The sequence below is a fragment of the Tupaia chinensis genome, unplaced genomic scaffold (assembly GCF_000334495.1).
Source record: "Tupaia chinensis unplaced genomic scaffold, TupChi_1.0 Scaffold142716_1, whole genome shotgun sequence".
Taxonomy (NCBI): Eukaryota; Metazoa; Chordata; class Mammalia; order Scandentia; family Tupaiidae; genus Tupaia; species Tupaia belangeri.
In genome coordinates this window covers 5,970,720-5,986,408 of record NW_006202562.1, presented here as the reverse complement: position 1 = coordinate 5,986,408, position 15,689 = coordinate 5,970,720, and the positions used below count along the sequence as shown (strand labels likewise).

General features: G+C 41.7%; 1 protein-coding gene across 1 annotated transcript in view; it reads left to right on the top strand.

The window, feature by feature from the left end:
- Nucleotides 1–15,689, top strand: part of CFAP61 (cilia and flagella associated protein 61) — a 389,757-nt gene that overhangs the window by 109,238 nt on the left and 264,830 nt on the right. Inside the window, exons 10-11 of the mRNA XM_006163629.2 lie at nt 8,794–8,868; nt 13,891–14,069. Of these exons, the coding sequence (XP_006163691.1) occupies nt 8,794–8,868; nt 13,891–14,069 (254 nt within the window). The remainder of the gene's footprint in view (nt 1–8,793; nt 8,869–13,890; nt 14,070–15,689) is intronic.

Here is a 15,689-nt window from a genome sequence, read left to right as displayed (position 1 = left end):
AAAGTCAGACTGAGAAAGAGCCTCCAAAAAGGAGTAGAGTTAATAGTGCCCACAGGCTGTGAATGGTGTCTGTCCTTACCAGCCAGACTGGAAAACCTATGACTCACGAGATAGTGTCTTACCTCCCTGCTGTAGACTAATTAGCTCTAGAGGGAGCACTGCTCCAGTTCTGTTTAATATCTTTAGAGCAAGAACCAAAAGGATCAAACTGTTCCCAAGTAACTGAGGCCAGAAAAAAGTTCAAGAATATTCATGGAGGGGCCAGATGGTGGCACGGCAATAATGCAATGCTTTGCAATAATGGACCTACCTAGAAAGGGCTGGAGTTCATGTCTCAAGACCTCCCTGTAGACATGGGTATGCATCCACATGTCCCTGATCCAGGTTGCCTGAGACTGGGATGGATTATAGTGTGAGGACCCTGTGAGAGTACCTGTCTATCCTGCTCTCTTATGGAAGAAATAAATAAGATTAAAATATATATATTTGTATATATATTTGTATCTAGCATCTAATTAGATACAATTCACAATGTTTTGAATTCAGTAAAAAATTCCAGGCTCTCAAAAATTGAGTATATACGATGCATAAAGTGGAGATGAATCAATAATTTGAAACCAACTCAGATCTGAAACAGAAGTTAGAATTGGAAAGAATATAAAATATAGTTGCAGTCATTATATTTCATAAGTCCCAGAGATTAAGGAGAGATACAGAAGACATAAAGCTCTACCAAATCAGACTTCAAGTGATAAAAGCTACAAGGCATGGGATGAAAAATGCACCAGAAGTGTTAACCACAGATTAGACATTGTAGAAAAAAAGATTAGTGAACTTGAAATAGAAAGAAATGAGTTTATTTTTAAAGATCAATGTATAAGTGAGCTTTGGGACAACTTCAGGCACCTAATATATGTGTAATTGGAGACCTTTAAGAAGAAGATAGAAGTTGGTATAGAAAGAAAAATGTTTGAAGTAATACTGAGGAAAAAATTCTAAATTTGATGCAAACAATAAATCCACAAATATAAGAATCTTGACAAAGAGCCAGCAAATGAAACAGGAAGAAAGCTATACCAAAGCCAGTCATTATCAAAAATGGCAAACAAGTGATAAAAAGAAAAATCTTAAAAGCAGGATGGGGGAGGATTGAGAAACAAGTTAGAGGCAAAGATGAGGACAGATTTCTTCTCAGAAGCAATGCAAGCAAGAACTTACATCTTTAAAGAACAGCAAGAAAATAAACTGTCCTCCTAGATTTTATTTTTAAAATGTATTTCTTTCATGAGAGAGAGAAAGAGAAAAACAGGCATCTTTAATTAGGGTCCATACCTTGATCCTCTCCTCAGCCTCCCCAGGTAGCCAGGATCACGGGCATGAGCATGTGTGCCTGGTGTGTACAGTCTGACGTGGGGAATTGAACCCCGATCTTCCATATGATTCCATCATCGGAGAGTGTTGTGCTACCACTGCACCACCGTGGTTGGACCCACCCTAGAATTTACGCCTAGTACCACCTTTTATTCAAAAATAAAGGTGGAATAAAGGCCTTTGCCTGCACAGGAAAGAAGGAAGACTTCATCACCAGCAGACTCACATCGCAAGACATGTTAAAGGAATTCCTTCAGGTAGAAGGAAAATGATACCAGATAGAAATCTTGGTTTACAGCAGGGGATCAAGAACACTGGAAATGATAACAAAGAGGGTAAATGTATAAGATTTTGTTCTTGGGACTAGCAGGTGGTGAGGTAGTTAAGGCGTTGGACTCCCCACATGGTTGACTGCAGTTTGAGTCCCAGACCTGGAGCTTACTTTCTCATATTCTCTCTCTCTGGTGCGTGCATGTGCCCTATAGCAAATTTAAAAAGTAATAATAAGTAAAATGAAATCATGAAAAAGATTTTATTCTTATATTTATATCTCCGTAAGAAGTAATTGACTTTTCAAACAAAAATAGCATAGCGTGAGGTTTAAGATAGAACCAGAATTATGCAAGCACTGAGCAAGGAGAGATATAGGTATACTATTCCGAAGTTCTTTAATTAACTAATTAATTATTTTTAAGAAAGATCTTGCTATAGGGTGTGTGCACTCACTGGAAAGACAGAGAGAAACAGAGAGAGGAAGAAAATGAGAAACAACCCTCTGGGGAAGATGGCCACACTGCAATCCCTTCTTCTCCATTCTCCTCTCAGGATTTTGGCACACATGCACATACGCCCAATGTGAGTTTCAAGCCACCAAGTCTGGGACTCAAACTATAGTAGGCCACACGGGAGTACAACACCTCAACCACCATACCACTCGTTGTTCCCTTGAAGACCCTTTTTATCACCTGAAGATAGTCTGTGATAAGTTAAAAATGTATTTCATAAACCCTAAAAAATCTACTAAAGTTATACATCAAATTCAGAGTTATATTTAATAAGCCTTTAGAAGAGATGCATGGAATTATAAAAATGCAAAATTAATCCAAAAGAAGGAAAAAGAGAAAAAGGGAAACAAAGAGCAGGTGGAAAACAAATAGCAAGATGGCAGACTTAAACCCAACTGTAGCAATAATTGCATTAGATAGAAATTATCAAAATGTGCCAATTAAAGAGGAGAAAATGCAGGTATAGATTGACTAAAAAGCAAGACTCAGTTATACATTGGCTACAAAAATGTATCTTAAATAATATAAAGACAGCAGATAAAAATCAAAAGGATAGGAAAATATATGCTATAAAAAGGAAGATGAAGTGGCTTTATTAATTTCAGACAAAATAGATTTCAGAACAGAAGTTATTACCAGAGGTAACAAAGAGAAAGAAGGCATAATGGTCCTAAATGTGTATCAGCTTGCTCTCTCTCGCTCTCTCTCTCTCTCTCTCTCTATTTGGTAGAGGTTTTGACGCTAGGGCATGTGCACTCACTGGAGAAAGAGAGAAAGAGAGAGAGAGGGAGAGAGAGGAAAAGTGAGAAATTACTCCCCAGGGGAATGGGCACAATGCAATCCCTTCTCCTCCATTCTCCTCTTGGGATCTTGAGCTTGCATGCACATGTGCCCAGCATGAGTTTCAGGCCACCAGTTCCAGGACTTGAACCGCAGTTGGCCATGTGGGAGTCCAGCAATGTCACTACTATACTATCTGCTGGTCCTCTAAATATATATATTTTAAATTTTACTAGAGGGCATGTGTTCTTGCTAGAGTGAGAAAGAGAAACAAAAAGCACTGCCCATGGGGGATGGTCATGCTACAATCCCATCTCTTCCATTTCTCCCTCCTTTCAGGATTTTGGGCACACACACACGTGCCCAGTGTATTTTCAAGTCGCTGGGTCTGGTATACAAACTGTGTGGTTGGCCATGTGAGATCCTGTCACCTTAACCACTATGCCACCAGCTGATACCAGTTCCAAATATTTATGCATCTAATAGAGCTTCAAAATATATGCAACAAAAAGGAATAGAACTACAAAGATAAATAAGTAATTACAGAGATGTAAGTATCTCTCTTTTAATAATTGATAGAACAAATAAACAGAAAATGAGTAAGGATACAGAAGATTCTGAGGGTACTATTGACTAATCTAGCCAAACTGACATTGATGCAACACTCTAGCCAACAGCAGCAGAATACACATTCTTCTCAAGTACACATGGAACATTTCTTTTTCTTTTCTTTTTTTTTTTTCTGAGAGGTTTTCGCTATAGGGCGCATGCGCTTGCCAGACAGAGAGAGACATAGAGACAGAAAGCGAGAAATCACCCCCCAGGGGGGATGGCCACACCGCAATCTCTTCTCCTCCATTCTCCTCTAGGGATCTTGGGCACGCACGCACACGCGTCTGGCGTGAGTTTTAAGCCACCGGGTCTGGGATGCGAACCACGGTCTACTACGTGGGAATCCAGCGACATAGCCATTACGCTAACTGCTGGTTCCCTCAATTTAATTAATTTTTGAAAACAGTTTTAATTTCTGCATTGCTGACAGACATAGCTGAGACTGAGTGACTTTATAAGGACAGTTTATTTACAAACTCCCATTCTGGTGACTGGAAGGAACAAGGCCTACCCCTATAGCACAGAGGCTGTCAGAAGCATAGAGGATGGTGGGTACATGCAGACGAGAAGCTCGTTCTCACTCTTCTATTGCAGCCAGCTCTCACAAGAACTAACCTCTTCTCACAAGATCTAAAACTCACTGGATCTTGGGAGCCATTGTTAATCTATTCATGAAGAGTATTGCTGCCATGATACAATTACTATGAACCAGTCACCACTCACTCAGCCTTACCGCCTCCCCAAGTCAAAATCCAAAACATTAAACTTGGAGGGACAAACCATCACCCAAACCATAACAGAAACCTACAACTAACTGCATACCAAATAGTGAAAAACTAAATGCTTTTCTCCTAAAGTCAGGAACAAGAAAAGGATGTTTGCTATCATCACTTCTATTCAAAATTATGTGGAGATTCAAGAAAGCACTAAAAGACAAGGGGGGGAAAAGCACCCAGATTGGAGAGGAAGAATTAAAACTGTCTTGGACTGACTCCATGGCATGCTGGCTAAAGGAACCAGATCTAACATGGCCTACTGTGTGGTTCAAGTCCAGCCCTTGGTGGCTTGAAAAACAAGCTGGGCATGTGTGCATTGGTTCCCCAAATCCCAACAAGATAGAGAAATGGAGGAGAAGGTTTTGCAGCGTGAACACACCCCATGGAGTGTACTTTCTCCTTTTCTCTTTCTCTGTCTCCCTCTGGGGAGGGCATATGCCCTCTGGCAAACATTATTAAAAAAATTAAAAAGGAAAAAAAAACCCTTGTCTTTTATTCACAGACAATATGACAGTCCATGTGGAAAATCTGATGGAATCTATAAAACAGCTGCTTAGAACTAATAAGTAATATAGCAATTTTGCTAAATACATGCAAAATTAATATGCAAAAGATTTGAGCAAGCATACCACATGCAACTATACTTAGAGAAATGCGAGTTAAAACCACACTCGCATACAACTGTCCACTTATTAGAGTGACCAAAATTAGAAAGATTAAAACGTACCAAGTGTTGGTGAGGATGTGAAGGAAGTACGGTACATCCACACTTTAGAATACTACTTAGCAACGAAGAGAAATAAACTAGTGATTCAGCATGGGTGAATTCCAAATAAACATTCTGAATAAGAAGCTAGTACCCATCCCTGCACCCCACAAAAAATTACTGTCGGATTTCATCTATATAAAAGTCTGGAAACTGTGAACAGCAGCAGGTAGTGTAGTAGTTAAGGTGCTGGACTCGCACATGGCTGACTGTGGTTTTAGTTCCATACTTGGGCGGACTGTGGTCTGAGTCCTGGACCCAGAGGCTTAAAACTCACACTGTGTGTGTGTGTGTGTGTGTGTGTGTGTGTACATGTGCGCGCGGGTGAAGATTCCCAAAATCCCAAGAGGAGAATGGAGGGTAAGGGATTGTGGCATGGCCATCCCCCACTAGCGGTGATTATTCACTCTCTCTGTCTCTCTAGTGAATTGTGTGTGTGTGCGCGCGCGCACGCGCGCATGTGCATATTCCCAAAATCCCAAGAGAAGAATGGAGGGTAAGGGATTGTGGCATGGCCATCCCCCACTAGCGGTGATTTTTTACTCTCTCTGTCTCTCTAGTGAATGCACACATGCCCTACAGCAAAAAACTCTCAAAACAAAACAAAACAACAAAACATCCTGTGATCAGCAGGATGGCAAGTGAGAGGCATATAGAAACATAGAAACTTGGGGGATTGATGTTTATGTTCATCAGAGTTTTTTAAAAAGAATTTTGTTTTAATTGCCAGAGGGTGCATGTTCTCACTAGAGAGAGACAGAGCAAGAGCAAGGAAGAAAGCACCCCCCTCCCCTTCCCCCATGGATCATGCTGCAGTCTCTATTTCCCCCACTTATCCCTTTCTAAATCCCAGTCCTCGCACTCATGCCCAACACTTTTCTTTTCATTTCATTCCTTTTTTTTTTGTCTAGGTCCTCATAAAAAAAAAATCTTGCAGAATTTTTATTAGATTGTTTTGAATTTATCTACCTATTCAAATTTGTTTTACTTTATAGAGGATATATCCTTTACTAGAATTTAAAAAATATCTATGTATGTCTAATGCACTCTGATGGATCAATCCTAGATACTTTGTAGTTTTTATAGCTATCATGAATTAGATCTTATTTTCTAGTACAGTTCCTATTTGATACTGATGATGGTGATGATAGAGAAGCTTTGTTTTTGCAAGTTGATCTTTTTTAAAAGATTTATTTATTTAACTTTATTTATTATTTTTTAAAAATTTGCTACCCAGCACATGTGCTCACCATAAAGAGGCTGAGAGAGAGAGAAAGTGAGAGAGCAAGCCACCAGGTCTGGGACTTGAACTGTGCTCAGCCATGTAGAGAAGTCCAGTATGTTAGCCACCATGCCACCTGCTGATCTCCTGATTTTTTTTCTTTTTAAAGAGAACTACTAGAAATCTGTCTTTCAGATTTAAATTAATGGGTAATAAATCTATATATATAAATTGTGTATCTTTCAACAAATGACTCATTTCAGTCAACATTAAGTCTTTTATTTTCATCCATTTTGAGTCACACAATAGGATCTCATTGTTCCTTACAGGTGCATAATATTCCATAGTGTATATGTGCCACAGTTTTTCTTTTTCTTCTTTTTTTTTTTTTTGGAGAGGTTTTTGCTATAGGGCGCATGCATTCGCCAGAAAGACAGAGAGACAGAAAGCAAGAAATAATCCCCCAGGCGGTATGGCCACATCGCAATGCCTTCTCCTCCATTCTTCTCCTCGGGATCTTGGGCACACACGCACATGCGCCCAGCATGAGTTGAAGCCACCAGGTCTGGGACTCGAACTGCGGTTGACTACATGGGAGTACAATAACATAGCCATTATGCCAACTGCTGGTCCAAAGTGTTTCAATCTAGTCATCAGTTTTGGACACTTAGCTTGGTTCCATGTTTTAGCAATTGTGAAAGATGCTACAATAAACATGGATGTGTAAATGTCCTTCCTATTGAATGTTTTCCTATCTTTTGAGTAATTATCCGGGTCATATGAGAGCTGTATCTCTAGGTTCCTGAGAAACCTCCATATTGTTTTCCTCAGAGGCTGCTCCAATTTACAATCTCACCAACACTCATCCACCAGTACTTGTCGTTCTTTATATTTTTGATCTGAGCCATTCTAACTAGGATTAAATGGTATCTCATTGTGGGTTGAATTTGCACTTCCCTTATAACAAGAGACTTTGAACATTTTTTCAGAAGCCTCTTGGCCATTCAGAAGTCTTCCATGGAGAGTTGTCCATTCAATTAGTATGCCCATTTTTAATTGGATATTTTATTTTTATGGGCAAGCTGTTTGAGTTCCCTATAAATTCTGGATATCAATGCTTTGCCTGAGAAATAATTTGCAAATATTTTTCTCCCATTCTGAGGGCTGTCTTTTTACTATAATTATTGTTTCTTTTGCTGTGAGGAAGCTTTTTAACTTGATGTAATCCACTTGTCTATTTGGGGGAGTATTGCCTGTGCTTTAGGGGTCTTATTTATGAAATCTTTGCCTACTGCAATATCTTCAAAAGTTTCCCCTATGTTTTCTAGTAGTAGTGAGGTAGTTTGAGGCTTTATATTCAAATTTTTTATCCATTGTGCCCAACATTTTTCAAGCCATTGGGGCTTGGGTTTGAACTGTGGTTGGGCATGTGGGGGCTGGCTTCCTTAGTCACTGGATGACAGGGCTGGAATGATTGTGGTGACATTTTTATAGATGCAAATATAAGTCAAAAATTTTCAAAGGATGCACTTTAAGTATACCCAGTTTATTGTATATCAGTTATACCTCAAAAACACTATTTTTTTATTTACATTTTTTAATACATTCAATCACATTATTTAGCTTACAAGGTGATCATTTCAATATGTGAACATTTCTCCCCAGTCGAGTTGATCAAAATATAACAACACTACCTCCCTGTCTTAACAATGCTGTCTTCGTATCCCTCCTCCAAATGTTTTTTAAAAAATCAAACAGTGCAGCTTTCAAGTTACATAGCTTAAGAATAATAGAACAAAACCTAATCATCAACAGAAAACTAGGAGACCTGCTACAGAGAATTAGACAGGTGCTTGGCATCTATCTATCTATCTATCTATTATTTATCATCTATCATTTATCCATCTTTCTGTTTATCTGTCATCATCTCTCACCTGTCTACCTATTACCTATCATTTATATATCATTTAATCTATCAATCATGTATCTGACCATCAATTCTTATTGTGCTCTCATATCAACCTGTGAAGTTTATGCTATTCCCATCCCCTTTTACAGGTTTTTACAGAAACTAAGGCTATTTAGTTATTTATTTTGGAGAGGTTTTGCTATAGGGCACATGTGTTCACCAGACAGAGAGAGACAGAGAGACAGAAAGTGAGAAATCACCCCCCAGGCGGGATGGCCACACTGCAATCCCTTCTCCTCCATTCTCCTCTTGGGATCTTGGGCATGCACACACATGTGCCCAGTGTGAATTTAAGCCACCGGGTCCGGGACTCAAATCGCAGTCAACTATATGGGAGTCCAGCAACATAACCATTACACCAACTGCTGGTCCCAAGACTATTTAACTTTCTCAATGCCACATAGGCAGTAAACAGTGGAGCCAGGTCTGAACCCCAGGAGCTAGCTTGAATACAAGATCTGAACTACTGTAGGTGTGGATTAATTCTCATATCTCATCATTGTCATTTGCAGGAAAAAGTCACAGAAGAAATTGTGTCCGAGGAGCCTTTCTCAGCAGCCCAAAGTGGGAATACTAGTGAAATAGAGGTAGGTTTGAGTAGGGCCTTTGCATGCCCTGTGAACTTTACCTGCCGGCCCCTGTGAACTTCACTCCTTTCCACTGCAGGGTCTTTGTGTGCCCTTTCTTCCTCCAGACTTCCCTTCCCTTTCTCCCACTTCACACCTATCACCTTCTTTAGGACCTACATTGCATACCCTCTGCTGACTAACTCTTGTTCCACTGTGATTAATCCTTTATCCAATATACACTGCATGGATTAGGCAATAAGTTACATTTCTATATCAATTGAATTTCAGTAACTACAATTTTTCTTTCTGTTGCTCAAAGAGAAAACTTTTGGGGAAGCAAAACATTCATGTTTTCTCCATCATATGCACATGTATATATTCATATACATATACTTATATGTATTATACATGTTGCAAATCCTTACTCTAAAAACCCCAAATCCAAATCGCTCCAAAACCCCAAATTCTCCAAAACCCAAAATGTTTTAAGCACTGACTTGATGCCACATGTGGAAATTTCACACCTGATCTCATAGGACCTCATAAGTCAAAACATTGCAATACAAAAATATTGTATAGGCCTAGCCACAGTGGCACAGTGGTAGCGTGTCAATCTGCAGTGCTAGAAGCCATGTGGAAGATTAGGGTCTGGTTCCCAGGCTAATCTACATGTCAGGTGTGCGCATAACCACGATCATGGCTGGCTGGTGAGGAGGAGGATTACAGCATTAGACCCTGTTGAGAGCGCTTGTTTTTGTTTCTCACAAAAGGATGAAAATATGTATGTTGTATAAAATCACCTTTGATGTATATATATAAAGTATATGTGAAACATAATTGAATTTTGTGTTTAGGCTTGGTTTCAATCTCCAAGATATCTCATTATATAATTGCAACTATCACAAACTATGAGAAAAAAATTAAATCCAAGACACTTTTGGTTCCAAGTATTTAGGATAAGGCATACTCAACCTGTTTATCATTCACATGGATCTCAGGTTCCACTAACTGTCCCCTTTTGTTATAGATCAGGCCAAGGGGTGGGGCCATCTTCCCCAGTGCCTGTCCCTCAGGCATTATTTTTTCTCTCCACCCCACCCATCCCTTTGCCTGTAGTCCTTTCTTAAATAGACTTTGCCCACTCTGTTGCAGTCCACCCTTTGTTACCTGCCAGGAACCTGGGGATTCAGGATAAGAAGGACAGGGCTTTGTGGACCCTGCTCAGGGTTTTGAACTTTTCACAAAGAGCAAAGGAAAACATTATAGGGTTGACATGACTGACGTTGTCCTTCCTCTGTTGTAAGCACTGTGCTGAACCATCAGTAGACTCCCCAAATCCTCTTATTGAGAGGTTGACTAGCTCACCCACAGCCAGCCTGAGAAGCCTAGACAGCCCCCGAGGAGAACACATACCCAAGGAAGAGTCATGTCCATGGTGGCACAAGAAAGACCTGCAGAAAACTATTGTACATGGGAATTCTGCCAAAGGGCCAGATTCTCCAACCTCCCCTATCCAGATTCTGACTCATAAAGGAGTCTACCCAGAAGTCAGCTAGGGACAAAGTCTCACTGCCTTGGGTAACACTGAACTAGAGAACAGGCTTGGATATGGAACACAAATGGGCCTCCCGTTTTTCCCTGCTGAATTAAGTGTCCACATTTAGTTGTAGGCAGGTCTTACCTTTGGGACAAGGTCTGTCCCCACTCTGGGCTCACTATGTAGAGGTGAGAAGGTGTGCAGACTGAAAACAGGGTGTGCTGGCAGAAAGAGATATCTCCATATGGTGTAGGGGCCAGTTTCTGAGTCCCATCTTAGCATATGAGGTTGGCTTTCCTATTTGTGTCCTTTAGCATTTATCATTCCTGAGCACCCTGAGCAGGAGCATTGCAAGTACCTGGTCTTCTTCCCAGGGCTATGCTTGCAGCAGGTCAGACTCTTTGCAAGCAACAATCAACTAATGACTGAAGGGAGGTAGAGAATCAATAACCCAGCACCTTCTCCTCCTAGATGGGCCGGCTCTGAGGTGTATTCTTCAGAGTCCCCAGGAGAGTCAGAAGATTGAGTCCCCAGGGGGACCCATACCTTAAAGCACCCATGTTGCCTTCCGTCCTTCCTTGCCTCACTACCCCACATACTTTGCTGAATTTCCTGATCTTATTTCCCAAGTAAACTACTGGTTCTTGGACTCTTAGTTCAGGGTTTGCTACTGGGAGACCCACCCTAGGAGACTAACTGAGCAGTAGGTTACAACTTTGCCTCAGGAGGAGGGGGAGGGAATGCAGTAGAGGATGGAGAATTTCTCTCCACTATGCCTAAAAGGGTCACCTTTCCTTTGTGGACCAAAACAAGGATGTGGAGGGAGGGACAGGATGGTCCTCCTACCCCTCCTTCAATGTACTGGAACCCCACAGGGCATCTGGTTAAACAAAGTGGATGACCTCCCATGTTTATCTCTGTTCCCTTCTGGAATAAAACCCACTGAAATGACAGTAAGGGGATAAAAAGGGCACACATCCACAAAGGCAATAAGAAGGAGAGGAGATATTGGAAGATAAGTACTTTAAAAATATTTAGAGTCAAAAAATCGATGGGGAAGTTTACACTGGCTTAACACAGCTGAAGAAGGCAAAACTGGAGTCTTTATGAGAAAGAGTCTAGTGAAAAGTTTGTGTAAATTCTCCACAAGTCTGGAGGTTCTGCAGAAGGCAGGGTAGGGTATCGGGCTGAAAATGAGGCATGCCCAAAGCGACCAGCACACTATATTCCCTGCAGACTCCTCTTAGCTTGGTGACTACCCCTCCTCCCCACCAAGTAATACCACCAGATGACAATTCTCTGGAGAACTGAACAGAAGCAGCTCCAAATTCAGGTTCAGCCTGTGCCGTATGAGGCTGTGTCATGGTGAAGGACAGAGACTAGTGAGTGAGTGGCCTTCTCTGTTTCAAATAGAGGACTCCCCTCCTGGGTGCCCCTTCCAGCCTCCTGTTCTGGATGTCAGAAGCCCAGTCTTCATATTAGGTTTCTATGGCTGCTGTAACAAATCACCACAAGCTTGGTGGCTTCGAACAATGGAAATCTTTGGTCTTACAGAGTTGGGGGTCAGAGGTCCAAAATATGGATGTTCCTAAACTAAGACCTCGATATAGGTGGGGGCATATTCTTCCTGGAGGATCTAGGAGAGATTCCATTTCCTTGCCTTTGCTCGCATTCCCTGGCCAATGGACTCTCTTCCTTTTCAGGACTAGCAGCATAGTATCGTCCTTCTTCAGAGTTGTCAGCTAGTACCTCTCTCTGGCTCTGACCTTCTTACCTCCCTCTTAATAATAAACAAAGGTGAACCAGAACACTCTCCTCATCTCAAAGTCCTTACTGTAATGGCATCTGCAAAGCCCCCCTTTGCCATGTAAAGTAATGTATTTCAGGTTCCAGGGATGAGGACGTGAATGTCTTTGGGAACCACCTTTCTGCCTACCACAGTCCATGAGGCAGAAGATTGGAGAACTTAATCCCTCCAAGCACTCACAAACCCAAAGAAAAGGCCTCCAGATAAGATCACTGAAGTGGCCACCCATAAAAATGCCGCAGTGTTTGCTTGATCACTCTGCAGAGTGCCTCAGTTTGCCCGTGGCTATTGCCATGAGGCAGAAGATTGGAGAACTTAATCCCTCCAAGCACTCACAAACCCAAAGAAAAGGCCTCCAGATAAGATCACTGAAGTGGCCATCCATAAAAATGCCGCAGTGTTTGCTTGATCACTCTGCAGAGCCTGTTTGCCCATGGCTATTGAGTTTTACCTCCCAAGCTTTCAGGAAGCTAGAAATGTGCTCCAGTGATATAAAGCCTACACCATGAATAACAAAGACAAAGGAAAGACCTGGAACTTAAGAAATGGGAGCTGTAAAACAAGATGGCAGATGTACAGCAAGTTGGTAGAGAGCTACAAACCCAGAGTAAGGGGGAGGGAAAAAAATGAAGTTCATAGATTATCTTAAATGACTGATATCTTAGAAAATATCTATCAAATCTGGTAGAGCATGTGAAAAGAAAATGAGGAAACCAAAGGAATAAAGACAAAACACAAATTACATGACTTTGCTCAGCAGACAAATTAGGTATTTTTGGTGCTAATCTTGTTTTAATGGATACTATATGCACGTGTTACTTAGACTTGTTATATGGAGAGACTTTCACTGTAGGGCGCGTGCGCTCGCCAGACAGACAGAGAGAGACATAGAGACAATAGAGACAGAAAGCGAGAAATCACCCCCAGGGGGGATGGTCACGCCGCCGCAATCCCTTCTCCTCCATTCCACTCTCGGGATCCTGGGCACGCACGCACACGCGCCCGGCGTGAGTTTTAAGCCACTGGGTCCGGGACACGAACCGCGGTTGACCATGTAGGAGTCCAGCGACATAGCCATTACGCTAACTGCTGGTTCCCTGGTGCTAATCTTGTTTTAATGGATACTATATGCACGTGTTACTTAGACTCAAAAGAACTCTGAGAAGGAGCTCAGAGTCAATCATTTTCTTTTGAGTCATAACACCTTAGATGACCCTAAAATGAGACAAAATAGATCAACACTTTCTGGGTGGCTGTGGTCAATTGGAACTTCCTGGTTCCACTTTACACCTCACTCGGAGAACTCCCTGGATAGTTGCAAATTGAGAAATTCTTGTATCACAGAGTCATGATGCCATTTTTGAAAATAGGGGTATTTTGCGTAGAGAGTCAGAATACCATACTACCATGCTCTACTTTCCACCCAGTGAGCCAGTTAAAATATGGATCCTGTATCAAAGGCCATCCAAAACCACTTGTTTTCTGACCTTTGTGTTAGAACTTAATCACTTTATAAATTTTGAATCTCATTAAGAACATCTCCTGAAACCTGGTCTGGCTCAAGATGAGTTATTTCAAGTGAGATGTTCACACCTGTCCTAAGAACAGTGTCATAGAAAGATGATGCAACCAGTGGCCCATTAAACTGCAAAAATGAAAGAGGTCCTCATTCGTTCCTCCTGTCTCCTTGTTCTAGGATGTAGAGAAATTCAGTCAGATCTCCGTCATGGATGAGGTCGATAACTACATCAGCAGTGAGAGCTCAGCATCCATCTTGCTCCCTGAGGGGTACAGTCACTTCCACCCCACCTACAAAGGAGCCTCAGACGCTTTTTGTATTCAGCTGTTTTGCATTGATGAGAAATACGAAGCAAGGCAAGTACTGATCTTCGGGTTCTCTATTCCAATAAGAATTTCGAATGGCATTGGGGATGCAACATTTTAATTAGGCAGAGACCGTGGTTTCCAATCTCCTGGGCCCCAGGAGATTTTTAAAGAATAGATTCCTGGGCCCCATCCAGAGATTCTAATACATAACATTTGGATAAGGGCTACAAAGTGGGCAAGAAAGTCTGGCTCACCTACATAACAATTAGAGATCTAGAAAATTATCACTATGTAACCACATGCTACTTCCATTCTCTAATGTTTGCATTCCTTGGAGACTTTGGATTTGGGTTACTGTTCATCTAGAAAATCAAACCCTACTGAAATAATTGCTTCAAGTAACTAAGGATAAGTCTGATGGTAGACTTAATTTTAAAGATGGTTTCATTCTGTATGGGTTAACTAAATCATGGATCACATTTCTTTCTCCACCTCTCTCCTGGTTACCTGTTCTTGGCTCCATTTTCAGAGGAGTATCCCCATCCGTGGGTCAAACCTACAGCCCGCCTCAGGCTCTCCATCAGAATTCAGTGAGGAGGAAGTTGTGGACATCAGCTTTGTACCTGGCATCCAAAGAGGCCTTATTGGATTATAGCTCATTCCTGAGTCAATGGCTATGACCAGGCCATGCCATGGGAGATGGCTCAGACCCTTCCCTCATGCTCCACCCCAAATCTGGGGCTGGAGCTTTACCCAAATGTAAGAGCTAGAAGGAAGAATGCCGGGCAGACAAAGCCTCCCCACATACTGTGCCTCCAGAATGTCTACATGTTCAGTGCTTCTTGTCCCTGAAGTCTGTATGGAACCACTGCCCTCGATGCCTGAATCTACATCTCCTTTTGCACACTTACCTACTCTATCATTAGTCCATAGAACAATCTTGAAAAGATTGTCTCATTTTGATAGAGCAGTTCTAGAGTATCATCTAGATGACCAAGAATAGTATAGGGTATGTTGAGTTCTAGAGTATCATCTAGATGACCAAGAATTTTATAGGATATGTCATTTTTAATTTTTAATTTTTTGTCATATTATTATTATTTTTTTTTTTTGGAGAGGTTTTCACTATAGGGCGTGTGCTCTCGCCAGACAGACAGAGAGAGACATAGAGACAGAAAGCGAGAAATCACCCCCCAGGGGGGATGGTCACGCCGCAATCCCTTCTCCTCCATTCTCCTCTCGGGATCTTGGGCATGCACGCACACGCGCCTGGCATGAGTTTTAAGCCACCAGGTCCAGGATGCGAACTGCGGTCGACTACGTGGGAGTCCAGCGACATAGCCATTACGCTAACTGCTGGTTCCCAATTTTTTGTCATATTGTGCATGCGCTGGAGAGAAAAGAGAAAGACAGAGAGAGGGAAAATAAGAATTCACTCCCCAGGGTGGATGGCCATATTGCAGTCCCTTCTCCTCCATTCTCTTCTTGGGGTTTGGGGCTTGCACACGAGTGCAGTTGGTGTGATTTTCAAGCTGTTAGGTCTAGGACTCAAACTTCACTTGGCCATGTAAAAGTCCAGTGCCTTGGGACCAGCAGTTAGCGTAATGGCTATGTTGCTGGACTCCCATGTAGTCGATCGCAGTTCAAGTCCTGGACCCGGTGGCTTAA